The sequence below is a fragment of the Dermacentor variabilis genome, chromosome 1 (assembly GCF_050947875.1).
Source record: "Dermacentor variabilis isolate Ectoservices chromosome 1, ASM5094787v1, whole genome shotgun sequence".
NCBI classification, from domain to species: Eukaryota; Metazoa; Arthropoda; class Arachnida; order Ixodida; family Ixodidae; genus Dermacentor; species Dermacentor variabilis.
The window spans coordinates 119,273,577-119,299,686 of record NC_134568.1 but is presented as its reverse complement, the minus strand read 5'-3'; the positions used below and the strand labels follow the sequence as shown (position 1 = coordinate 119,299,686).

The following is a 26,110-nucleotide window of genomic DNA, read 5'->3' as shown; positions in this document are numbered from 1 at the left end:
CTGAATGGTGAGACTAGAAATGAAATAGACCTCATACTCTGCGCTAACTAACCCTGGCATCATACAAGATGTGGACGTGCTCGGCAAGGTGCGCTGCAGTGACCATAGGATGGTAAGATCTCGAATTAGCCTTGTCTTGAGGAGGGAACGGAAGAAACTGGTACATAAGAAGCCGATCAACGAGTTAGCAGTAAGAGGGAAAATAGAGGAATTCCGGATCAAGCTACAGAACAGGTATTTGGCTTTACCTCAAGAAGAGTACTTTAGTGTCGATGCAATGAACAACAATTTTATGGGCATCCTTAAGGAGTGTGCAATAGAAGTCGGCGGTAACTTCGTTAGACAGGATACCGGCAAGCTATCGCAGGAGACGAAAGATCTGATTAAGAAACGCCAATGTACGAAAGTCCCTAACCCTACAGCTAGAATAGAACTGGCAGAACTTTCCAAGTTAATCAACAAGCGTAAGATAGCTGACATAAGGATGTATAATATGGATAGAATTGAGCATGCTCTCAGGAACGGAGGAAGCCTAAAAGCAGTGAAGAAGAAACTAGGAATAGGCAAGAATCAGATGTATACATTAAGAGACAAAGCCGGCAATATCATTACTAATATGGATAAGATAATTCAAGTGGCTGAGCACTTCTATAGAGATTTATACAGTGCCAGTGGCAGCCACAACGATAATAGAAGAGGGAATATTCTAGAGGAATTTGACATCCCATAAATAACGCCGGAAGAAGTAAAGAAAGCCTTGGGGAGCTGTGCAAAGGAGGAAGGCAGCTGGGGAGGATCAGGTAGCAGCAGATTTCTTGAAGGATGGTGGGCAGATTGTTCTAGAAAAACGGGCCACCCTGTACACCCAATGCCTCATGACCTCGAGCGTACTGGAATCTTGGAAGAACGATAACATAATCCTAATCCATAAGAGAGAGGACGCCAAAGACTTGAAAAATTATAGACCAATCAGCTTACTGTCAGTCGCCTACAAACTATTTACTAAGGTAATCGCAAATATAATGAGGAACACCTTAGACTTCTGTCAAGCAAAGGACCAGGCAGGATTCTGTAAAGGCTACTCAACAATAGACCATATTCACACTATCAATCAGGTGATAGAGAAATGTGCGGAATATAACCAACCCTTATATATAGCTTTCATTGATTACGAGAAAGAATTTGATTCTGTCGAAACCTCAGCAGTCATGGAGGCATTACGGAATCAGGGTGTAGACGAGCCGTATGTAAAAATACTGAAAGATATCTATAGCGGCTCCACAGCCACCGTAGTCCTCCATAAAGAAAGCAACAAAATCCCAATAAAGAAGGGCGTCGGGCAGCGAGATACAATCTCTCCAATGCTATTCACAGCGTGTTTAGAGGAGGTAGTCAGAGACCTGGATTGGGAAGAATTCAGGGTAAGAGTTAATGGAGAATACCTTAGTAACTTGCGATTCGCTGATGATATTGCCTTGCTTAATAACTCAGGGGACCAATCACAATGCATGATCACTGACCTGGACAGGCAAAGCAGAAGAGTGGGTCTAAAAATTAATCTGCAGAAACAGTCTCGGAAGAGAACAGTAGTTTACGATAGGTAGCGAGGCACTGGTAGTGGTAATGGAATACATCTATTTAGGGCAGGTAGTGACCGCACATCTGAATCATGAGAGTGAAATAATCAGAAGAATAAGAATGGGCTCGGGTGCATTTGGCAGGCATTCTCAGATCATGAACAGCAGGTTGCCATTATCCCTCAAGAGAAAAGTGCATAACAGCTGTGTCTTACCAGTACTCACCTACGGGGCAAAAACCTGGAGGCTTACGAAAAGGGTTCTACTTAAATTGAGGACGATGCAACGAGCTATGGAAAGGAGAATGATGGGTGTAACATTAAAGGGGATAGGAAGAGAGCAGATTGGGTGAGGGAACAAATGCGAGTTAATGACATCTGAGTTGAAATCAAGAAAAAGGAATGGGGGGGGGACAGGGCATGTAATGAGGAGGGAAGATAACCAATGGTCATTAAGGGTTACGGACTGAATTCCAAGAGAAGGGAAGCTTAGCAGGGGGTGGCAGAAAGTTAGTTAGTTGCCGAGAGATTCTCCATTCACCCTCACTCCTAATTTTCCCCAGTCTAATAGCTTGAATACTTCATCTAAGCATGCAGTCAATAACATTGGATAAATTGTGTCTCCTTGCCTGACCCCTTTCTTTATCGTCATTTTTCCGCTTTCCTTGTGGAGAATTAAGTTAGCCGTGGAGTCTTTATGAATATTTGCTAAGATATTCATGTATGCTTCCTGTACTCCTTGATTACACAATGACTCTATGACTACTGGTGTCTCTACTGAATCAAATGCCTTTTTGCATTCTGTGAAAGCCATGTAGAAAGGTTGGTTGTACTCCACGGATCTCTCGATTACCTGATTGATGACATGGATGGGGTCCATGGTAGAATAACCCTTCCTGAAGCCAGCCTGTTCTCTTGGTTGATTGAAGCAAAGTTTTGCTTTGATTCTGTTGGAAATTACCTTGGAGAATGTTTATGCAGTACCGAAAGCAAGCTAATGCCAGCTATAGTTCTTTAACGTCTCTCTTCTCATGGATCAGTATAATATTGTCATTCTTCCAACTCGCCAGTACACAAAGTCGAAAGGCATTGCATAAAAGGGCTGCAAGCTTTTCAAGTATGATATCTCCTCATCTTTCATCAAATTTGTTTAGAATTTTTCTTCAACTGCGAGGCTTTTCTTTCGATGAACCCATATGGGTTTCCTTTGTAGTGGTTGCTGCAATTGGGCAGTTGTCTCATCTTTCCTTTATTAATTACTTCTCTCCACCTTCCCCGCAGGGGCGTCTGCGTCAGCAGGCGTTTGGTGGGTTGCGACACCACGGACCCGAGCACATGAGGGTCGGACCCTCTCGCGTGTAGCCGTGCGCGGCTTAGCCGTGTCTGGGTAAAGGGGGATCGTGGGGGTTGAGCTGATGCTGGGTGTTTGGACCTTTAAGGCCCCCCGGCGGAGGCAACACACCCCTTTGGCCTCTGCTTCACATAGACGGCACCCCCGGACTGACCCACCCGGGGGAAATCGGTAGTTGCCTTTTCCTGTCTCTCTCTCCCTCCAGCCTTCGTCTTTCTCTGACTTTTCATCTTTCCTGTCTCCTTCTCATTTCTTTATTACTTCCGATCTTCCTGGCAGCAAGGGTTAACCTTGTGTGAGTAGCCAACCTGGGTTACGTCATATTTGGTTATAGTGGTAGCGTACAGCTGGCGTTTGTAGGCCCTGTTTTACAGGCCCTGCAGCGTCCCCTTGTTGGGCTCCATGGTGGGTGGCTGGCGCTACTACCGAAAAATACACTCCCACTTATGGCTAGTTCTTTCCCTCCACTATCTGATCGCTCCCTGAAAAGGGGGCGCACCGAAGAAATCTTCGAATTTTTTGGATGCCAAAAAGAAACTTTCCCGCGATTTCATGTAATCCATTCTGAAAAACAAGGGAAACAAGCACGAACAATCTCACCTTTTGTTGTTTCGTAAACCCTAACTCAGGCATTTGGACCAGGTTATAAAGCATCGAAGATGGCTAGCGGTGATCTCCTTTTGGAGCTCCACGACAAAAAACAACACGAGAAACTGCCTAACCTTCTATCATTTGGAGATGTCCCAGTCACAGTTACCCGACACCGCACGATGAACACCACCCGTGGTGTAGTTTCGGATGATGACCTGATGGAGCTTACGGACGTTGAACTATTAGAAGGCTGGAGCGATCAAAACGTAATCAATGTTAAGAGAATTCTGCTAAGGCGCGATGGAAAAGAGATCAAAACAAAACATCTAATTCTTACGTTTGGTTCAAGTGTGCTCCCTGAGAGTATTGAGACAGGATATGTGAAGCTCCGCGTCAGACCGTATGTCCCAAACCCTCTGAGATGTTTTAAATGCCAGCGATTTGGCCACAGCTCATCGAACTGCCGCGGCCGCCAAACCTGTGCAAAATGCAGTGCTCATGAGCACTCCGCTGAAACGTGTGAAAACACTCTCCACTGTGTGAACTGTGATGGGGAGCACGCCGCGTACTCATGGTCGTGCCCATCTTGGAAAAAAGAGAAAGAGATTGTAACGATCAAAGTAAAGGAAAATATAAGTTTTAAGGAAGCACGCAGGCGGGTGTCCTTCCTGCCAAAGAACACCTTTGCCGAAGTGGCGCGTCAGGGGACAGCGCCACAACGGTCTCCGGCGGCTGTCCGACCCACAGGCAGTGAGTCGGCAGTTACGCCATCTGCCCCCACGGTGGTTGCAGCTAGCGCTGCTCCGCCTACTCAGCAAATGGAGCCATCGACCCCGAAGGTGGGCGCAGCCGAGGCTGCCCCAACCTCCCCGGCCCCTTCCAGCGCTGGCAACAGCCGGCGCAGCCAAATCTCGTAGGGTGCCCCATCGACCTCCGGGCTGGTGGGCGCAGGGTCTTGCCCTCGAAAGTAGGACTCTCCCTTGTAACTTCTCGCTCGCAAGAACATGTGTCCGGCGCCTCACAAGAGGCAATGGACACTACACCTGTCCTCAAGGCGCACCAAACGCCTAAGGAGCGTCGAGGCTCCCTCGAACGCTCCAGAAAGGGCAGAACCTCCGTTACAGGGCCTCGAAAGAGCTCTGTAACCTAAGGCATCACTTCCCTTTCCATACACACAGCACTTATTTCCTTCCAATATGGCTACACAAATAATTCAATGGAATGTCAGAGGTCTTCTTAGGAACCTTGATGACGTACAAGAGCTTATCCAAAAACACAATCCAAAAGTGCTGTGTCTACAGGAAACACACTTAAAACCACAACACACAAACTTTCTCCGACCGTATGTCAAGTTCCGCAAAGATCGCGATGATGCTGTCGTATCATCAGGCGGTGTTGCCATTTTAATTCATAAAAGTATCTCCTGTCAGCGTTTACAGCTATGTACAAACGCCCCTCGAAGCAGTGGCGGTTCGAGCTGTTCTTCTAAATAAACTCATCACCATTTGCCCCCTTTACGTACCCCCAAACTACAAATTAACAAAACATGAATTCCAATCCTTTATAGATCAATTGGCAGAACCTGATGTTGTTCTTGGCGATTTCAATGCGCACAGCTCCCTCTGGGCCGACTCTCGTATAGATGCGCGAGGTTGTCTTGTTGAACAGTTCCTTTTTTCTTCTGGTGCGTGCCTTCTGAATAAGAAGAGACTCACATATTACTGTCTTGCAAACAATACCTTTTCTTCAATTGATCTGAGCATAGTTTCCCCGTCCATACTGCCTGAACTCTAATGGGAAGTTACGAACAATCCTTACGGAAGCGACCATTTCCCCATACTATTAAGAACACTTAAAGAAGACGAATATCCACCACAGGCTCCTAGGTAGAAGATTGAGACAGCAGACTGGGAGAAATTCCGAAACTTAACTAGTATATCATGGGATGACATGTCCTCGTTAGGAATTGATGCTGCTGTGGAATATTTTACAGCCTTCATAATAGATGCCGCAACTAAATGTATATCACAAGTAAATGGATTGGCATGCAAACGGCGTGTCCCGTAGTGGAACGACGATTGTAGGATCGCTCGTAAGAAACAAAACAAAGCGGGGGGGTTGCTACGCGCCTCCCCCACTGCGGAGAATCTTATCAATTTTAAACAAGTAAAATCCCAAGGCAGGCGAACCCGCCGACAGGCCAGAAGAGAGAGTTGGCAGAAGTTTTTATCTGGTATCAACTCCTATACAGATGAGGCCAAAGTCTGGAACAGGGTTAATAGGATAAAAGGGCGACAAACATATTCACTTCCTTTGGTGAACACACAAGGTGAAACACTGAAAGATCAGGCAGACTCACTTGGAGAACACTTTGAGAGCGTGTCAAGTTCAAACCATTATTCGCAATCCTTTTTGAAATACAAACAAATAGAAGAATGTAAGCCAATAATATGAAAATCCAGACAGAATGAACCTTATAACCGGCCGTTCAGTATTGCTGAGTTGAGAGCTGCCTTGACCACATGCAAAAGCTCTGCACCAGGACCTGATAGAGTCATGTACGAAATGATCAGAAACTTACACACTGACACCAAACTTACACTACTCGCGCTTTTCAACGCTATTTGGGCTACGGGATACCTCCCATCCACATGGAAAGAAGTGATTGTGGTCCCTGTTCTTAAGCAGGGTAAAGACCCTTCCTTGGCGGCAAGTTACCGTCCTATAGCTCTTACAAATTGTCTTTGTAAGCTTTTTGAAAAAATGGTTAACCGCAGACTTGTACATTTCCTTGAACTCAACAATATCCTCGATCCCTTTCAGTGTGGCTTCAGAAAAGGGCAATCCACAACCGATCACCTTGTGCGCATTGAGGGAAACATTCGCGACGCCTTTCTACATAAACAATATTTCCTATCCGTATTCCTCGATATGGAGAAGGCATACGACACTACGTGGCGCTATAGAATCTTGAGAGACTTGTCGGGAATTGGCATCCGTGGCAATATGCTCGTCCTAATAGAAAGCTATCTGTCCAACCGTACATTCCGCAGGAAAGTCGGCAATGTGTTGTCGCGACCTTTTATACAGGAAACTGGTGTACCTCAAGGAGGTGTACTCAGCTGCACGCTCTTCATCGTGAAAATGAACACCCTTCGTGCTTCATTACCGCCAGCCATTTTTTATTCTGTTTACGTAGACGACATACAGATAGGTTTCAAATCCTGCAACCTTACAGTATGTGAGAGGCAAGTTCAACAGGGCTTGAACAAAGTGTCCAAATGGGCAGAAGAAAACGGATTTAAAGTTAACCCCAACAAAAGTTCTTGTGTGCTTTTCACAAGAAAGAGAGGCCTCATTGCAGAACCCAGTATCGAAATGTATGGTCAACGAATTCCTGTGAACAAAGAACACAAGTTCTTAGGCATCATACTTGAATCGAAATTAACTTTTATTCCACACATGAAGTACCTCAAGGTCAAATGCTTAAAAACAATGAACTTACTTAAAGTGTTATCCCACACAACATGGGGCAGCGACAAGAAATGCTTAATGAATCTTTACAAGAGCCTCATCCGATCACGGTTGGACTACGGTGCCGTGATCTATCATTCTGCAGCCCCGAGCGCGCTAAAGATGCTAGGTCCGGTCCACCATCTAGGAATCTGACTGCCCACTGGAGCTTTCAGAACAAGTCCTATTGAAAGCTTATATGCAGAATCAAATGAGTGGTCACTTCATCTGCAGAGAACATACATCAGCCAAACATATTTTTTGAAAGTCCACTTTAATCCTCAACATCCGTGTTTTAATACCATTAACGATACGACATATGCTACACTCTTTCATAATCGTCCCTCCGTAAGACAGCCTTTCTCGCTGCGTGTGAGGGAGCTTAGTGATGAAATGCGTGTCCCAGTCCTCGAGCTTCGCCCAATGCATCCAGCCAAGCTGCTACCTCCTTGGGAGTGGCAGCTGATACAATGCGATATATCCTTCATGCAAGTTACAAAACACGCTCCAGAGATTGAAATCCAAATGCATTTCCGGGAACTCCAGTACAAATACTCCTGCACGGAGTTCTACACAGATGCATCGAAGTCACACGACGGGGTGTCCTACGCAGCCGTCGGTCCATCCTTCTCGGAATCCGATGTACTGCATCCGGAAACTAGTATCTTTACGGCTGAGGCTTACGCACTGCTGTCAGTCGTAAAGCATATAAATAAATCAAAACACCAGAAATCAGTTATATATACAGACTCCCTTAGTGTTGTGAAGGCCTTGATGACTTTCTGTAGCCACAAAAATCCGGTAATTAATGAACTCTACTCCGTACTGTGTAAAGCATATATATCTAACCAACATGTGATTATATGCTGGATGCCTGGACATAGGGGCATTGAGGGAAACATACTAGCGGACCAGATGGCCACATCCATTTCATTGCATGCAGTTAGTCCTACTGCTTCAGTCCCTGTCACAGACCTGAAGCCTTCCTTAAGAAGAAAACTGCGAAACTACTGGCAACACTTGTGGGACCTGGAAACAAATAATAAGCTGCATGTAATAAAACCACAATTAGGTTTCTGGCCTCCTGTAACAAAATTACGCCGGACAGATGTCCTATTCTGTCGTCTAAGAATAGGACACACATTTGGCACACATAACTTTTTACTCACAGGACACGAGCCTCCAACCTGTGGTAGATGCGGGGAGAGGCTGACCGTCCTCCACGTCCTACTGGAGTGTCGGGAAGCCGAAGCTGAAAGAAAGAAACATTTTCTCTTAGCATACCGGCAGCACATCCCCCTCCATCCTGTTATGTTACTTGGTCCAGAACCACTCTTTGACACCAACGCAGTACTAGGTTTTTTTAAAGATGTTGTGTTGCATGTTATTAGCCCCACATGTTCGTAGCGCCTCCTCTCTTCAGAGGATGCCGCTATGATAATTATTTTGAATAGCACATGCCTCTTGTGGTTCAAGGGCTCTGGCGAGGCAGTAGTGCTGTAAGCAATTTAACTTCTCGCATATTTTAAATAATGCATCATTCTTCAACGATGGATTTTAATGTTCATAGTATTCTTCATTTAGTCATCGCCATAATTTTATAGCACATAGATTTTACGCACTTTACAGCCACTATTTTTAGGCCCCTTTACAGCCAAGTCACATCTTCACAGAACTCATTATCATCACCGCGAAATCACTAACACTGTCTTGGCGCTCTTTGGCCATATCTGGCCCTTGCGCCACTAAACCACACACATTCAATTCAATTCTCTCCACCTTGTGGGTTTCCGCAGAACTATTATGTCAGACTCTTGCCTTCGCTTCAAGTTGTTGATAAGTTCGACTTCGCCCTGCCATCTGCTAGCCACCTGGCTAGCTGAGATGGTAGAGCAGCTGCCCCATAAAGGCCGTGGTCCCGGGTCTAAGTCCCGGACAAGGACGAATTTTCTTCAACTGCGAGGCTTTTCTTTCAAGGGACCTGTATGGGTTTTCTTTGTAGCAACTGCTACGATTGGGTGGACATGTCACTTTTCTTTTATTAATTATTTCTCTGCACCTTGCGGGTTTCTGCAGAACTATTATGTCACACTGTTGCCTTTGCTTCAGACTCTTGCCTTTGCGTCGGGTTGTTGGTTAGTTCAACGTCGCCCTGCCATCGGCTAGCTGCGTGGTTAGCTCAGATGTTAGAGCGGCTGCTTGGGAAAGGCAGTGGTCCCGGGTTTGAGTCCTGGACCAGGAAGAATATTTCTTCAACTGCGAGGCTTTTCTTTCGAGGAACCCGTATGAGGTTCCTTTGCAGCAGTTGCTACGATTGGGTGGATGTCTCATTTTTTTTCCTTTATTACTTCTCTCGCCTTGCAGGCTTCTGCAGAACTGTTACGTCAGACTCTCTTGCCTTTGCTTCAAGTTGTTCATAAGTTCTACTATTATATTGTATTGCTATTATATTGATAATTTGAAAATATGCGATATTTTCGAATATTATCGAATATTAATTAATATTCGCATTTGATTCGGAAGCTACTTATTTGAAATTTTTGAATATCCGGTCGGATACAAATACTGGAAACAGATCAACCGTATTGCTGGCTTTGTGGGATCAAACGCAGTTCTTAGCATTTTTTTTCTATCTAATCTAAGCATATGTGTCTGGTTTTGTGCCGAGTTTTGTGATAATTTAGCGACTGCTTGCAAAATTTTACCTTTAAAGCACGCTCAGCCATTGAACATATAAGCTGTGCCGAAAAGCCAGGTTCTCAGTAGCAAGGTGCACGGGTTTGCGGACAGCGCTGGTGTACTTAAGCGCGACGAAAGAAGATGGGGGCGGCTGCGCGAAAGAATCCAACTGCAATAAGAATGTTCTTTCCGAGAGTATAGGTCCAATGGGCCGTTCCTCAGCAGCAATGCCCGTCCACGCAGCCTCACTGTGCAAATATGCCATCTCCCCGCAGCATGCTCACGTTGCATATCCGTGCAGCGTATCGAATGCCTGTTACAACATTTTAGGATAGAACAATGGCCGATCCACTACCGCAGTATGCGCCCTAGCGAAACCCGGGACTTGTAGTACAGTTCTCGCAGATGATGGGCGTTCCGTGATGGGCTTTACCACAATGCCTAAACGCATTACGGCATGCTAAAAGCCGTTATTTTAAACGAGTGTGGATGCATTACACATGTTTACTTGGCGTTATAATCAAAACATTTGTTTCATGCAATCGAAGGTTCCTTCTTCCTGTAGTAGAAAGTAGCATACCTCGCATTATATTGGTGGTTGCATTATATTCTTGCAAATGCAGTACCGTGACAACAATGAGTGGGTCATATGTCTCACACTGAAGGAAAATAACAGAAGGGGCTTGCTACACAAGCTGTGCTGCAGAAGTCTTACTTGCATATGGCATTAAACAAAGGTGAAAGAAAAGACAATGTTCTTGCAGTTTATTTCTAAGCAGTGGTCATAGCAAACAGTGCAGCACCACTTTGTTTTTGTTCGGTCGAAGTGCAGCTTTTGCCTTGCTCATTTGTTACTTTTGCAGCGCCACCCCCAATCCTGAGCTTATTGCTTGACAGCAAATGCTATGAGTAATAAGGCACAAGTTGGCCAAAGCAGACAGCTAGTGGGAATTGCTCAATTTTCCAAATTAACGTGAGATAAATACATAGTCGTTTAGTATAACGGCTTACTAGTCTCATTTTTTACCATTAACAATGTAATTTCGATGTTCCATCATGGTAAAATAATGAAACTTGTTAATAAATGCAGGGGCGTATCATTATTTGATATTAGAAGCTGAGTATTCGTATTCAATTCGTATTCAGACATTTTGATATACACACACCCCTACTAGTTATACATGGACCTTCTGTATCCTGTTTGTAACTACTTCCAATGAAGGTGCCCTATAACGTAAAAGTATTCCAATATGTTTTTATTCCAATCTCCTCGCATCAAATTTGCATAACCGCTGACGCAAGCATCGGGCAGTGACTCGCAGCGTTGTTTGAACAGCCCAATCAAACGCTCTCCTCATTTAAAGGAGGTCACTTTTGTTCGCTTGAAAAATGAATAATATTGCCCACACTGAGCGGCTTGTCTTATCTAATTGGGTAACAAAAGGCGAGGAGCACATTCAAGTGGAGAGGGATTCGATGGGGCCGAGCCAGTGCACTGAAAATTGATAACCGGATGAAGAAGGTGGTGCTGGCATTGCAATTGGTTTGCTTTCCCTTAGCTTGCGGTGGCTGGTTGAAAATCGCGGCGCCATGCAACAGAAGCTTAAGAATGATGCTAAAACGGATCCTCAGCAAAGAAGAGTTGGCAGAACGAGGTCATAAACATGCCAAAAGTGCTCGAAAATGTTACATGGCCACGCAGAAAGTTTTATTATACGCAAATAAACGCTCTCTGGCAGGCGTGAGTAGCCAGTGCCTGAGAGATCAGCGGCAGCCATCTTTTATTCCTTTCGGAATGGTGCAGCCTGTGGCTATTCAGAAGAAAATTCAGTGACGCGTGCACGTCACTTTGACGCAGTGAGTTTTCACAGTTTTGTGACGTCGCGTGACATGCAGGTGAAGTGGGTGCAGCCTGAAAACTTTGGATCAATAGCCATGGGGTAGCGGCGAAAAGGTGTCGAATCAGAAATAACTATTTTTCTTTTGTTCGGTCAAATCATGCACAGTCAGTGCTACACGTCATACCAGATGGGGAGCTGTCGCGTTTTTCGTGATGTCGCGTGACAGACAGGCGAAGCTGGGGTGGTACAAAAAGTTTTTTGACCAATCGTGGAGAGCTGATTGCAGAATTGGAATAGAAAAGTTTGGAATAGCTTCACGTTGTAGCACCCAAGGTTGCCTGGATGCTCTGGGTACTGTACAGTTCAGTATATAAGTCCTCTACTGCCTTTACTATATTATTGAATTTTCTTTAATGAGCAGCTTAGTAATAAGTTCCCAGAAAGAGATGTGGTGCACCAGAAGAGCACAACATATTGGGTTAGCATAGAGATGAAATAATGAAATGAGCAATTCGTAATGAAAATGTCTTGCATTGTATGTTGACCATAAACCCTTCAGTCACAATTTAAAAATAGAGTGTAAAAGCTTTTGTGTCTCTTTTATGCACCAAGAACAGGGTTCGTACACCTCCTTAAGATCCCTAAAAACCCTTGAATTTGGAAAAAGAAATTTGAGGGCCCTTAAAACACCTTTAAGATAACTGTGAACCTTGAATCCCTTGAAAACTAAGGTTGGGGGTGACTTTTTAGCATTCAAAGTAACAAACTCAACATAAGGACTATGCCATGGATGCTGTCTATCAGGAAACAATCCCAGATATTTTCTTTTGAGAGTGTCGCTAAACAAGTAAAATGCGCCACATCCACAGCCACCAACAACAAGCTTGTTTAAATTTCCATTGCTGTCATGGAGCTAGACCAAACCAGATCAAGCGACCAAGTAATGCCACTATTTTGTTGTTTTGCTAATTGATTCACACATCATGGCTCCATTTTCGAACCTTAGGCCCTAGAAATGCCTAGTGGAAAGTAAGTTTCAGACATTGGCTTTAACACGAAGAGTATTTTTGGCTGAAGCTGGATGCTATTAACTATTGTGCCAGAAGGCGATTGACATCATTACAATGGGAGATCAACTTTGAAGAGCCATGTGAAGAGCTTGGGATGTGTGTCCAACTCGGCAGCTGCTTAGCTACAAGAAATTGCAGATAAAAAGAAAGGTATTTCACTATTTTACAGTGTGTGTGTAAGAATAAGGTTTGTTTCCCCCTCCTTGAATTTAGTCAAATGTTCTTTACAAACCCTGAAAAAAGCTTCAAAGATGTAGTTAATTGCTTAAAAAAGGCTTCTTTTTTTCTTTATATTGTGTTTTTAAGATGCATTTGGCATGCCATGATTGCTACTTCATTTACAGATGCTGCAACGACCTGAAAACTCTTGTGGTCTTCATGAGAAGGATGTACGCTGTGTTCTCAGTGATGTCACAGCAGGGCTACAGTACCTGCATAGTAACCACGTCATCCACAGGGACCTGAAGCCTGAAAATATAGTTCTCAAGAATGTTGAGGAAAAGGTAAGTTCTTGTTCACAGTAAAACCACTGTTAGACTGCACCACCCTGTGACATAAACCACATCTGTGACATGCATCAAGTTGTTGATCCAAAGGTTGCAGTAAACTCTGTCTCGGGGAGATATGGCTGTCCTCTTCAGCAAATTCAAGCCACCAGGCATTGCCAAGATTCCCTGAATTTAGTGAGGCATTGTCCTAATAACACACAGCACTGAGTGCCCAAAGTGGCACCTGCTTGCCACAAAGGTGTCAAATCAGACGGGCAGAGAGCCAGAGTTCTGCAAGGCATTCACAAAGATGCCCAAATTACTTGTCTCATTCTGCAAACAAAAACCAAGCCGGTGAGGCTTGGTCCTTGTTTGCAGAATGAGACAAGGTTCATCTTGACAGTTTTTCATAAAAATGCGCTAAAGACGAAGACAAATGAGCGCCATTCCTGTCGTCTGTGCTCCTTTCGTCTTCATCTTTAGCGCATTTTTATGAAAAACTGTGTTGTGTTGATGGGATGGGTATTATGTGGCACTACTTGGCTCCGAAGTAGGCCCTACTCATCCATTTGTAGCCTAAGGTGGGATTTAATTAGCGTTACTACCCTCTTTCTTTGCATCAATTTGTCTCATTCTTGCTGTTTTTTTTTTTTTAATCTAAAGTGGGGGCTGTTGTAGCTTGGTATCCTGAGCCTGTCCTCCAGAATGAGGTTGCAACTATTGTTCCTTTTCAAAGAATCCCCACCACACATGGTCTTCAAGGCAGCCATCGACAATTTGTGCTCAAAGCATGGAAATGGCCACATTGCTTTCCTCTGTTGCTTTTGATCATGGATACATAGGTTTTCTGTAGACCAGAGCTCCTGGTGGTGACTGTAGAGCTTTGCAGGACAGCTGACTTGCAGAACTATAAGCAAGGTCAATTGTTCATCACTTTTTAGCTTCCTTTTTTAGATGTGACTTTTGTTATAAATTTTCTATTTAAAGTAATGATTTGACTTTCTTTTCTCCTTAGACTGTCTACAAGATCATTGACCTTGGTTATGCAAAGGAGTTTGACCAGAGCAGCTTATGCAATTCATTTGTGGGAACATTGCAATATCTTGTGAGTACATCTTTGGTGTTATATTACACTTATCGTTGGCCTAAAATTTTGCAAATCCTGCATTATCGCTATGTTGTGTTTTTTTCATTTGAGCTGCAGCTAAGTTGAGCTAGCATCTGAAATAGCCATGAGAGCACAAAATAATACAACTGCCATATTTTGGCACATTTTGTTTAAAGCATGAGTAAACAAGGGATAGCCAACAAGGTTTAATGCATGAAATTACTGTTTATAGCATTTTAATTGGAATGCGTGTGTAAATTACTGCCCTATAGTTGCCACCAGTAAAAAGAAACTGCTACCATTTGTGCAAGTAAACATTAAAGTGCAGTTAAAGGAGCATCATCATGACATTTCTTATTTGTCATATTTTTCTTTAAATGAAGGTCCAAGTCCTCTAAGCCCTAGCAAAATTAATAGTGAGCTTTGGAGCACCCTAATTACTGCAATACTTGTTTCTATGAACTAGTTTCAGTTTCAGCACCCAGTAGGTGGGTGCGTCATGATGTCAGATACATTGGGTATCGCTCTGTTCCTGCAATCGCTGTAGCTGCTTCGCATGAGGGCAGCCAGAAGAAATGCGTGCAGTACTCATGTTAATTTTTTTATCAGCAACATCATCATACCTAGCCTTATTGCTACTTGTCAGAAAAATTTTGCTCTTAGTTACGATGTTGCGATAATGTCGAGGGCACCATGTATGACATTTCAAAACCAACTTTAGTATCAAATTAACATATCCTATTATTTATTTATTTATTCAATATACCTTTCAGGCCCGAAGAATGGGCATTAGGTAAGGGAAGCTTAAAAAATTTTGCATAGTATAAAGAGCATACAATTATACAGAACATAAAGCAAAGCTTTATTAATAATAATACAAGGAAGAATCAAGTTTACACAAACTCTAAAATCCTCAGATCAGAAAAAAAAAGCATACAAGAAGCAACGCAGACAAGAAGTTCTTTAAAGTAAGAAATGAATGTTTATGTTGTGACGGAATTTTTCTTTGTTAGCTTCAGTTACCAGGATATCGGAAAGGTCGTTCCACAAGCGGATGACACGTAGAAGCGCAGATGAGTTAAAAGCGTCTGTTTTACCATAGATGTGCGTGAAAGAAAGATGATTATGCAATCTTCGTGAGGTGAATGGAGAAACTTGCAGAGCTATTGGTGATGGCCTTGGTCTGTGAACCTACTTGTGAAACAGCACTAAAAGTGCTACATCATGACGAGTGTTCAAAGAAGGAATTGATAAATTGTTTTTAATTTGCATTATACTTTTGTTTCAGTTGTAATTTTGTGAGATGAGCCGAGCGGCTCTATTCTGAACTGATTCTAGCATAGTGGGGAAATAAATGTAATGAGGGGACTATATTGAAGCAACAAATTCAAATTTAGAGCGAGCAAATGTAAGATAAGCTAATTTGCACACATTAGTCGGCGTCTTACGGAGGTTCCAGCGTAAGTATCCAAAGGATCAGGAGGCATTTCCGCAGATGTTGTTATGTGTAGTCCAGGAAAGGTTTGATGCCAGGGTTACGCCTAGATATTTGAAATAAGTAACTACAGACACAGGATTGTTAGTAATATGGTATGAAAAGTTGGAAAGGAAATGTTTGTGAGTGAGACATCACTTTACGTTTATCTGGATTAAGCGACATTAGCCAGATGCTACACCAACTGATAATAAGGTGAAGATCAGTTTTACATGGTCATCAGTACTAGCAATTACTCGGTAAATTATACAATCGTCAACAAAAATCTGCACATGAGAAGATATGTTATTCAGTAAATCGTTAATATATGTCGGGAAAAGGAGTGACCGAGGACACTGCCCTGTGGCACACCAGAGGAAACGTAAGAGAGCGGGGAGGAAAAATTGTTAACCACGGTGAACAGCTGCCGATTGGTAAGAAACTTCCGAATCAAAGATAGTGTTAGTGAATCCAAAGACAAAGAAGACAGCTTAAAAATTAGTCGGCAGTAAACTATGCAATCAAAGGCTTTTGAAAAATCTAAAAACATGCAGTCAGTGTGCAGGTTTTTGACCAGATTAAAATCTAATTCAGTCGGGAACTAAAATAGTTGCGTGTCACACGATAAACTCTTCCTAAATCCATGTTGGTTCACGAAGAAAAAGTTGTTATTCTCTAAATGATTGTAAATATGGGAGGTGCTTATATGCTCTAGCATCTTACAGCAGATGGAAGTAAATGATGTGGGTCTGTAGTTCAGTGGTGAATTTCTATTGCCACATTTAAAGATGGGAATGACCTTCACGATTTTCCAGTCTTGGGGAAGCTTTCCTGTCAATAGCGATTGCTGGAATATATGAGATAATATTTTGCTCGAGGCTGATGTGTTTTTTAGTATCATTAAGTTTATGTCGTCAACGCCTGCTGATGTGGACACTTTCAGATTATTTACAATGGATGCGATGCCGTTGACAGTAATGTCGATGGGCTGTAAAAAAGGGTAGTCAAGGTCAGCTATCTCAGGCATGTTTGAATCGTCTTCTATGGTGTATACTGATGAAAAAAATGAATTGAATGCGTTTGGACAGTCATGGTCTGGAATTGGGATGTGGTCGTTATCATGCAAGATGATGTTGCTGTCCTGTCGCTCTGGACACACTGATTCCCAAATTTTTTTTGTGTTAGTTGTGAGCAGGGTTGGCGAATCGTGCTAAAAGTACTTATTTTGGGCAGCGCGTACTCTAGAGCAGTAGCTTTTCAAGAAGTCGCTGTATTTTTTCGAAGATATTGGAGTGCACGTGCGTTCTGCGGCCACGTACAATTGCTTTACAATTTCTCAGTTTGTTAAGTGACTTAGCGAACCACGGGTTACGTTTACCATTTGTTATTTTAATTAACAGAGCATGCTGACTAACCAGTGTTGTTAACTTGTTTTTGAACAAAGCCCAGTTATTTTGAACTGTTCGGTTACTGAAACAAGGAGGTAATACACTAACAAGAAATGTTTCAAGTTCAGCATTAATAACACTGTAATTTCCTCTGTTATAGTCCTGAATTATTCTAGTTGTGGTGCCAGAAAAACGGGACAGGACTTTAAGGTTTACTTCCATTAATTTATGGTCACTGAAACCATCTAAATATGTTATTTTTTCAACAGTATTAGGGACCATTGTCAATGCTAGATCCAGTATATTGGAATCATGAGTGGGCTGACTGATGATCTGTGACAGGTTGAAATCCAATGTTAAGGCAATGAAGTCTGAAGAAAGGCGGCAGGTTGATGACAACTGCTTGCAGTTTATGGAGGGAAGATTAAAGTTGCCGAAGAGAAAAATACTTTCAGCCCGACAAGCCCTAACGGTGTGAGTTATGCTGTTTCGCAGGTCGCTAACAAACAACACACTTGAGTCAGGAGGACGATAACAGCAACCTAGCAATAATTTTTCAAAACAAGTTATACACGTAACCCAGACAATTTCTAGGTTAGTGTCAGAATCAATTAAATAAGACGTTACCGTCTTCCTAATGCCTATAAGTACGCCTCCGCCTCATTTACTAGTGCGATCACATCGGTAAATATTGTACGGGGTATGTATGGGACTTATTTCATTGTCTGAAATGTCAGGATGGAGCCATGTTTCCTTGAAGATGATAATGTCAGAACTTGTATCATCTAGGAAAGGAGAGACTTCATTGAGCTTGCCCACAAGGCTTCGAATATTAGTAAATGATATTGATAGTGACGGTATGATTCATGGTTCTGGTGCCTGCTGGCAGTCATAGGTCTGAGTGCTATGCTTCAGCTATCTGCTCAGCACTACTGTGCTAGTGACGGCGTCATACACGTAGGTTATGTCATCTATGTGCATTCTGTCGATACTGAGCTTGAAATACTTTTTTCTCGCTTTTGCGAATTCGATCAGTTTTCTTCGTGCTTCTCATGTAGCTGGGGAGAAGTCTTCTCGTATCGAAAACCCAGAGCCCTTAAGCTTTCATGCAGCTGACAACATGCATTCTTTATCCTTATAAAAGGTCAACTTCGCTATGATGGGTCTCTTTTTGTTATCGGCATGCTTGCCTAATCTATGCACCTTTTCGAAGTACATGCCTGATAGTCTTAGGTCAAGTTTTTCAGCACAGAAATTAACAATTTTCTGCTCGGACGCAGCCTACTCTTCTTTTTCGTCGTCCGCTATGTTAAAAAAGCTGCTCTTTTTTGAGCAGGTTTGAGTGTCACATTCTATTCTCAATGTCATCGCATCGTGAAGAAATTGTGGCCAATCGATCAGATACACCACGAAGGATATCAGCACCTGCTGATGTAACAGCCGAGCTTCCGGATGCGGGAGTATCTTCCAGCATGGCAATCTTGGCGTTGAGCAGCTTGATTTCACCTTCAGTGGCCTCCTGTTTTCGTTTCGAAATTTTTAGTTCAGCGAGTAGTGTTACCTGCTTGTTTTCTAGTTTTAGAAACTTGTTTATAGCTGCCGTATTACTGGCCTTGACACTAGTTAGTTGAGAAAGCAAGTGTGAGTGTGCTTCTTCTAATTTCTTAATAGCCTCTAGTGCAGCAGCGAAAGTTTCTTCTTGAGCCGTAGTCATGGGTACAGGATTTGTTTCAACGTCTCCCAACAGCATCAGTGTTATTGCAGACAACGCATAGCACATTTCACGTGCAAGAGCCAAAAACTGTTTCAACACATCATTCAGGTCTCGTGGGCATGACACCACCAACAAGCAATAATTACTGGATTTAACGCAAGCAGCACCTTTCAGGTCACTAACCTGAAAAGGCAATGGACGTAAGCCTGCCATTCTGGAAGTGGTGCCCTGCCCAAGTGAAGCGGTTGCTAGCTGATGATTATGAAGGGAGCCGGTTGCGTCCACCGTAGTCGTGCTGGATGCATTTTGCCAGATGAGCTGGCTGGCTGTATCCAAGCTTAGTGCCCTGCGCAACCATGGTGGTCGTGCTGGAAGCGAATCCTCTGCAGCAACATGGCACAAATCGAGCAGTCCAGCATACACGACCCAGGTGAACGTGACCTGAAAAGGCAACGGACATAAGCCTGCCATTCTGGAAGTGGTGCCGTGCCCAGATTCAACAGCATTTCGACCTTCATACTTGCTAAATGTCCGACCGCGCCGCCCGCGCCCCTCCCTACCCTCCCTCCGGAGCCTTGCGCGTGACGGAGACAGCTCCCTTCTTCTTTTTCGTGTTTATGGGCAAGAAGCATGTGGTAGAGTTTCTGCAGCTCAAAAAATATGTGTCAGTACTATTTAATCCACTTTGAAATTATCCTCACTTAAGCTTTATTTAAGCTCTTGTGTAGCGCACTCTGTATAGGCCTTAGCAGGGGTATAAGTAAGATTTAAATGTAGAACACCTCTATATATTATTCATGGTACTACAGAAAAAACAAAATAGTAAATGGGATCAATGTCTGAAGGGATTGTGATGCATTATGATATGTGGATTGAGGCGGAACCTTTAGAGACATTTTTTTGGCCAGCAAAATGCATGACTGAAACACATGTAGGTGAGATTCTACTGAATGTTTTGCCGTAATTAACAATAGCAGCAACACACCTCAGCTTGATATTTTTAGAGCATTGAACTTGAGAGCATTGAAGTCCATTAATTCATAGCCATTGCAAAGTTCCTGTGGCTTGAGTGTTACAGCTAAAAACCAATGCTTGTATCATTTGCTATGTCACACCTCATGACCTATTATAGAAAAGGTAGCACAGTTAGCAGCTTGTAACAATATAGTCTGTAGGTTAGTGTACAGGGTCCATTATGAAAGTATGCGCTTGGTTTTATTATGATGCAACTATCTGTGGCAGCGCAGTACAACCAGTCGGGAAATGTGGCGAGGGTTCTGCCCTGCCAATGCAGCCGGTCGCCACTTTACTGCGAGCAGTGCGAGCGGATAACACAGCGCGATGGAGCGTTCGCTTGAACAGCGATGCGCGATAAAGTTTTGCGTGAAGCTTGGAAAGAATGCAACCGAAACATTCCAGATGCTTCAAGAGGCCTTCAAGAGGCCTTCAAGGACGACTGCATTTCAAGGTCACAGTACGGGAGGTGCCGCCTCCCGGACTGGTTCAAGGAGGGCCGGAAGGAGGTCATCGACGAACCCCGTTCTGGACGCCCAACAACGATCAGAACCGATGAAAACGTAGATCGTGTGCACGAAGTTTTGCGTTCCGACCATCAATTGAGCATCCAGCAAATTGCTGACACCCTACAAATGTCCACATTTGGGGTACACGGGATAGTGACCGAGGATCTGCAAATGCGCAAAGTCTGCACAAAGCTTGGGTCGAAAGTGTTGACGGAAGATCAGAAAGAACTTTGAGTCTTGCACTGTAAAGAATTGTTCGATTTAATTCAAAATTAGCATTGCTTTCTTAACTCTGTCATAACCGGAGCCGAATCCTGGATGTTCGAGTTCGACCCAGAATCGAAAAGGCAGAGCAGCGAGTGGCACACAAAATCATCCCCCCGCCCCAATAAAGCGTGAATGAGCAAGTCTCGCATCAAAACAATGCTCATTGTCTTCTTTGACACCCGAGGAATCGTCCATTTTGAGCTTTTACTGCAGGGAGAAACTGTTAACTCAGTCTTTTACCTAGAGTAGCTCAAGAGATTGAAATGCCGGGTCGCACTCGTGAGGGCTGACATCAAAGACACGGTCAAGCTCCACCATGACAATGCCCCCAGCCACACATCCTTCATCATTATCAACTTCCTGGCCCGGAGCAACACCCTGGTGGTCCCCCATCCCCCTTACAGTCCCAACTTGGCTCCGTGCGACTTTTTTTTGTTTCCCCGACTGAAAACAGCGCTGCAAGGAAAGCATCGGGAGACCGTGGATAACATCCAAAAGCATGTTACAGCGTTCCTGAGAGACATTCCCGTCTAGGACTTTCAGGGTGCCTTCCGGGTGGGGCAGACGTGTCTTCGCAAGTGTATTGATGCAGAGGGAGAGTATTTTGAAGAATGTCAACCATTTGAACAGGTCTGGTCAATAAATATTTTTTTCCCAAAAAATGCACATTACTTTCATAATGGACCCTGTATGAAACTCTAAAATGGAAATTCTGGCTAGTTGTTCTTGCATGACAGATGTTTCCCAGTGCATTAGACAAGGAATGACCATAGAAATAAGACTTGTGTAGTTATTTCTGCAGTTGTCCTTTGTCTAATGCCTTATGATTCACCTGTATTGAACTCATTACAATTCTGGTGTTATAATGCACTTTCTAATTCTTTTTTTTTCTTTGGTTGAGAAGGTTCCTTAGCCATGTTAAACTGACAAAGGATCTCCACTTAGGTGTTAACTATACAGAGCAGTGAATTGGCTGCTAATTACATTGTGTGGTGTACCAAGCTCCTTTAGGCAGGGCCAGACCAGCTCCTGGACGTATGCTTTTTATTTGGTACTAAATGCAGTTATTTACAGAAAATTTCGTGCTTTTAACAAATCTGATGTAGACAGTTCCAAAACAGGATGGAGAGCCATGTTGATTTCAGACACTATCAGCATTCTGGTTGGCCTGCTGTTGCTTTTTATGTGCTTTCAGAACTTTGGGCTATTGTTTCTACCTTATCTATTGGTAGGCTTGTGTAATTGTGTAATGAGTTTTTAATCTTGATTTCGCACGTCGTATCCAAGCACAGGCTCATTGCATTGTGGAAATTATGGCTTTTGTAGGACCCTGTATAGTAGATTATTGTGAATTCAACCCTGACGTAGCAGCACAAATTGGTAAAGAAAGGTAAAATTTTGCTCAAACATTCTGTCACTTGCCAAAATCATCACTGCTGCCATTATGCTTAAATAAAGATGCTTGAAATAGCGTCATGTAAAGCATGTCATTGTCTTGCAACATCTCTTCAGCCTTCAGCCATATCTGAGGCAGTTGTCGAGTCTAGGTTGCCCTGTGCTCAGATGCACCTGCATGGCAGAATGCTTGCGGCTCTTGCTGTTTTTTGCTGCTGATTGCACAGGAATGCCACTTACCTAACAGGTGAGAGGTGCATTCCTTTAGCAGAAATCAGCATCTCTTCAATGGCATTGGCATCCCGCAATGGCCTTCCAGTTCTCCTTCTTCGCAGTTGATTTATTTATTTTGTTTTATTTATTTATTTAAGGGAGGACTTAGAGAACCCTAACAGCCTGCCACTGTATATAAAAAGAAAGAAAAAGACATTGTGGCAGTTCATTTCTGGTTCACTGTGCATTTCAGGTTACATGCAGGGGTATTGCTTCATTTTTCCTGCATGGAAATGCAATGAGTCTAGTTTTATACAAGTATGGCAAGTTTTCCAAGCTGGGAACTGCATTTTGACAAGCAAACAATGTTAAGGTGGATGTTGTTGCAAGGAAGATGAGCACTAACTTTAAATTGTGAAAACCTCAAAATTTGTTTTTCACTGTATGTGCACATCATGGGACACAGTCAACTTTTGTTGCAACAAAATGTATTAATGCTAACAAATAACAAAGCGATCATAATTCTCCTTAACATGCTTATAGAATCCCATGCATTCAAAATTACATTTGGCAAAATTAAAGATTCCTAGAAATGCATATAAGGAGCTTCTTTGAATTCAGAATGAAAGCCTAGTGACTCTTTCATGCTGGTTAGGCCTAAATCTGGTGGTGCACGGTACTGCTAGCAACTCGCCAAATAAGGCACTTCAGAACTGCTGAGTTGGCGATTTATATTATGTGCCCATGGTGTGCTACAGTCGAGCCCACTTATAACAGTGTCCAAGTGCCAAAAAAATTCCATTGTTATAATCAATATAATTGTTATAACCAGGTTGCAGGAAGAAAAGCAGAAGGGACAAGCATTCAAATATTTTAATTAGAAACAAGTGCAGTCGAACCCACTTGTGGCATTACTGGTTTTAACTATAATACCCAGATGTAACAATGACCAGCTGTGGCATTGTGAACTTTTGTGTGTTCTATGGTGAAATTAACTGCTTACTACAATGTTCCCATGCGGTATTATTGGCTATAACAATTAAATCTGGCTACTGGGTTCCTGCGCCGAAAATAAAGGGAACATGAAATCCAGGGGGGGTGGGGGGGGGAGAATGCAAGCCGCTTCGCCACACTTGCCTTTGTGCCACACACCCCACACACCATGCCTTCGTCATCCCTCTTCCATCTCCCTTCCACTCCTCCAACGTTGGCGCGAGGGTGGAACAACGTCGGCGCGAGGGTGTAAGCGAGAAAGGATAGGGGCGCGCTGCGCTGCATGCACAAAGGCATGCTCTGCGATGTGCGCTACATAGATGCGGATGTGACGAAAAGGCTTTCGTTTTTTTTTTTTTTTTCGGGATGTGCAGCACAAAGGCAGGTATGGTAAAGTGGCTTGGATTTTTTTTTTCTCTCTCTTTCTTTTTCTGTTGTTGCAAAGATTTTGCTTTCTCTTTTCTTTCAATGTACCAGCACACACCCAGTAGCCAGATTTAATTGTTATAATGGATAATGTGGCATGGCAACATTGTAGTAAGCGGTTTGTTTTATAGAACACGTACAAAATAGACGGTGCATTGGCTGCTCACTGTTATATCCGATATATTGTTAAATATAGTATCGTTATAAATAAGTAGGTTCGACTGTAGTGCCATCGCGACTCCTGTCATTCATCTAATCCAATTTGCAGGTTGTGCATAGTTTAGGAGGAAGTTCTGTCGCACCTAGTTATGTGTGCTCGGCCCATTCTGGATCATTGGTGTCTTCTTGTGCTAGTTATTTTTTTTATTTTATGATTTTGTTCGATATAGTAGCTTTTACTGCTTCGAAAGGGAACGCATAATACCCTTTTTGAGGCCTTCATACTGAATTAATTCTGGTATTTTATGTACCAGAACTACAATATGATTGTGAGTCATGCCATAGGAGAGGACTCCGGATTAATTTGGCCAATTTGGGTTCTTTAATGTGCACCTTAAATGTAAGTACACAAGTATTTTTGCATTTTGCTCTGATCAGAAAGCGGCCGTGGTGGATGGAAACTGAACCCGCGACCTCTTGCTTAGCAGCACAATGCCATAGCGGCTAAGCCACTGCAATGGGCAGCCGTGGCATAGCAGAAGTAATAGTACATGCAAGTAAGTTTTTGTGTTTTATTGCATTGGCAATTATATAGACATTCCAGGTGAACTTTTGCCATCGGTATCGCCATAACGTTCCGTGTAAAGTTCAAGTATGATAAGGTCCTATCGTACACCATGCCATATGCTGTGGGTACTAGGGAAAGGCATCTGAGGGTGAGGCAAGAAGAATGGCGGCTTGATGCATGCCCAATCTTGGAGGTCATGTGATAAAGTGCACAAAATGTAGGGGAGGTGGAGGTGAGCACACAGTACTGTAAATAAGTGCACGCTAAGGGAGCAGGTGAGCTTGCATCTCCTCCGCTAGCCCTGCTATGGCTGTGTATCGCTGTCCACCCAGCTGAGCGCTCACACCACCCGCATCCTAGCTTAGAGGTCATCTCCGGCGGGTGCAAAGACTGGGCAAGCCAAAATGGTTGGTGGCTGCATGTACGCTACCTTCCCAGGCACCTAGTGCTGGAGGTTGCGTAATCTCATGTTGGAGACTCCTTGAAGCAATTGGCAGCAGAAGCATTCGCTCCCCACTGTGCGCTCTTCATCACTCCAGCATTGTGACTGCAAGTGTTCACTGTCATCAAGTGAGAATAGTTCGTAATTTGCCTGCGTATGTGACACCATGCTTGTTAATTTAATTAGTAAACAAATGTTTGCTGCAATTTATATGGCCGATAAATTTGTGAACCTTATTTCATGTAGTTGTCAAATGCTTTTCTATTGCTATTAGTGTTTCACCTTTCTGGTGAAACTTGGCTTATGTGCTATACAGCATTAGTTATGTTGTGGATTTCGGGTTCCCATGAAAGATGCATCTGTTTTTATGACAGCGAAGTACTGTGCGCTGTAATCTTAAATGGTCTTTTGTGCTGTGAAATTATAACTTATCTGCTACTGACTGAAACCCATATATTTAAGTCCTGTCAGCATGGCAGAGATTTACGAATCAGTTTGTTTCATGTCTTCTGCATTGTGTTGTTTTGGTGTCTGATTGTATGTTGCTCATCAAGAAGTGCTTTAGTGCACTCCTGTTGTCATTTTAGCACAGCTCTAATGCCAACCTAGCATTTATTCATTCTATACTCCATCTCAGTAGTTCCTTGCAGCACTGAGGAAGCTGCGAGACTCAGCCAATAAGAAGTCCGAATGCTCCTTCTGCAAGATGTGTTCTTCCACACCGCGTCGTCGGCTTGGCATCTGCCTTGCCATCCTGTTGATACATGCTCTACGGTTAGGGAATTGATAGAACAAATATTTAGGCATTTGTAACCATAAACTGTGTTTACACGAATGTGGCAACAGGGCTTCACTTCATCTGTACACTTTCTCAGCAGTTCTTTGCTGCCTCCTTAGCCAGTAGTAAGGGTGAGCACCCTTATAATAGTTCACCCATGCCACATCGTCTGCTCGACATCTATCTGACATTTGCTCACCACCATCATCCCGTAGCACACCAGAGTGGCATAGTAAACTAATGATGCAGTGAACAATTGGGTCTTTATAACGTTTTGCATCATCAAAGCATCACCAAGATTAATGATGTGACACCATCTGCTAAAACTAAAAATCAAACCATTCTTACAGCCCAGTTTGCCTCTGGAGACCTAGCAGAGTCAGACCAAACGGGTGGTCTCAATAATAACGACAAAACATACTTAATGTTTACCCTTACCATGAGAAGAGACTAAGAGGACATATTTCACCATTTATTCCTTGCTGTCAGGGCGGAGAGCTAGTATTACAAGTGCAAATCCAGATTGAAGTGGGTGGTCTTGGCTGTACGGGCT

General features: G+C 43.3%; 1 protein-coding gene across 2 annotated transcripts in view; it reads left to right on the top strand.

Moving 5' to 3' along the window:
- Positions 1-26,110, top strand: part of LOC142583757 (inhibitor of nuclear factor kappa-B kinase subunit alpha-like) — a 114,442-nt gene that overhangs the window by 7,868 nt on the left and 80,464 nt on the right. For both annotated transcript variants that reach the window (XM_075694237.1, XM_075694238.1), the window contains exons 4-5: positions 12,966-13,124; positions 14,125-14,214. In XM_075694237.1, coding sequence (XP_075550352.1) covers positions 12,966-13,124; positions 14,125-14,214 — 249 coding nt within the window. The remainder of the gene's footprint in view (positions 1-12,965; positions 13,125-14,124; positions 14,215-26,110) is intronic.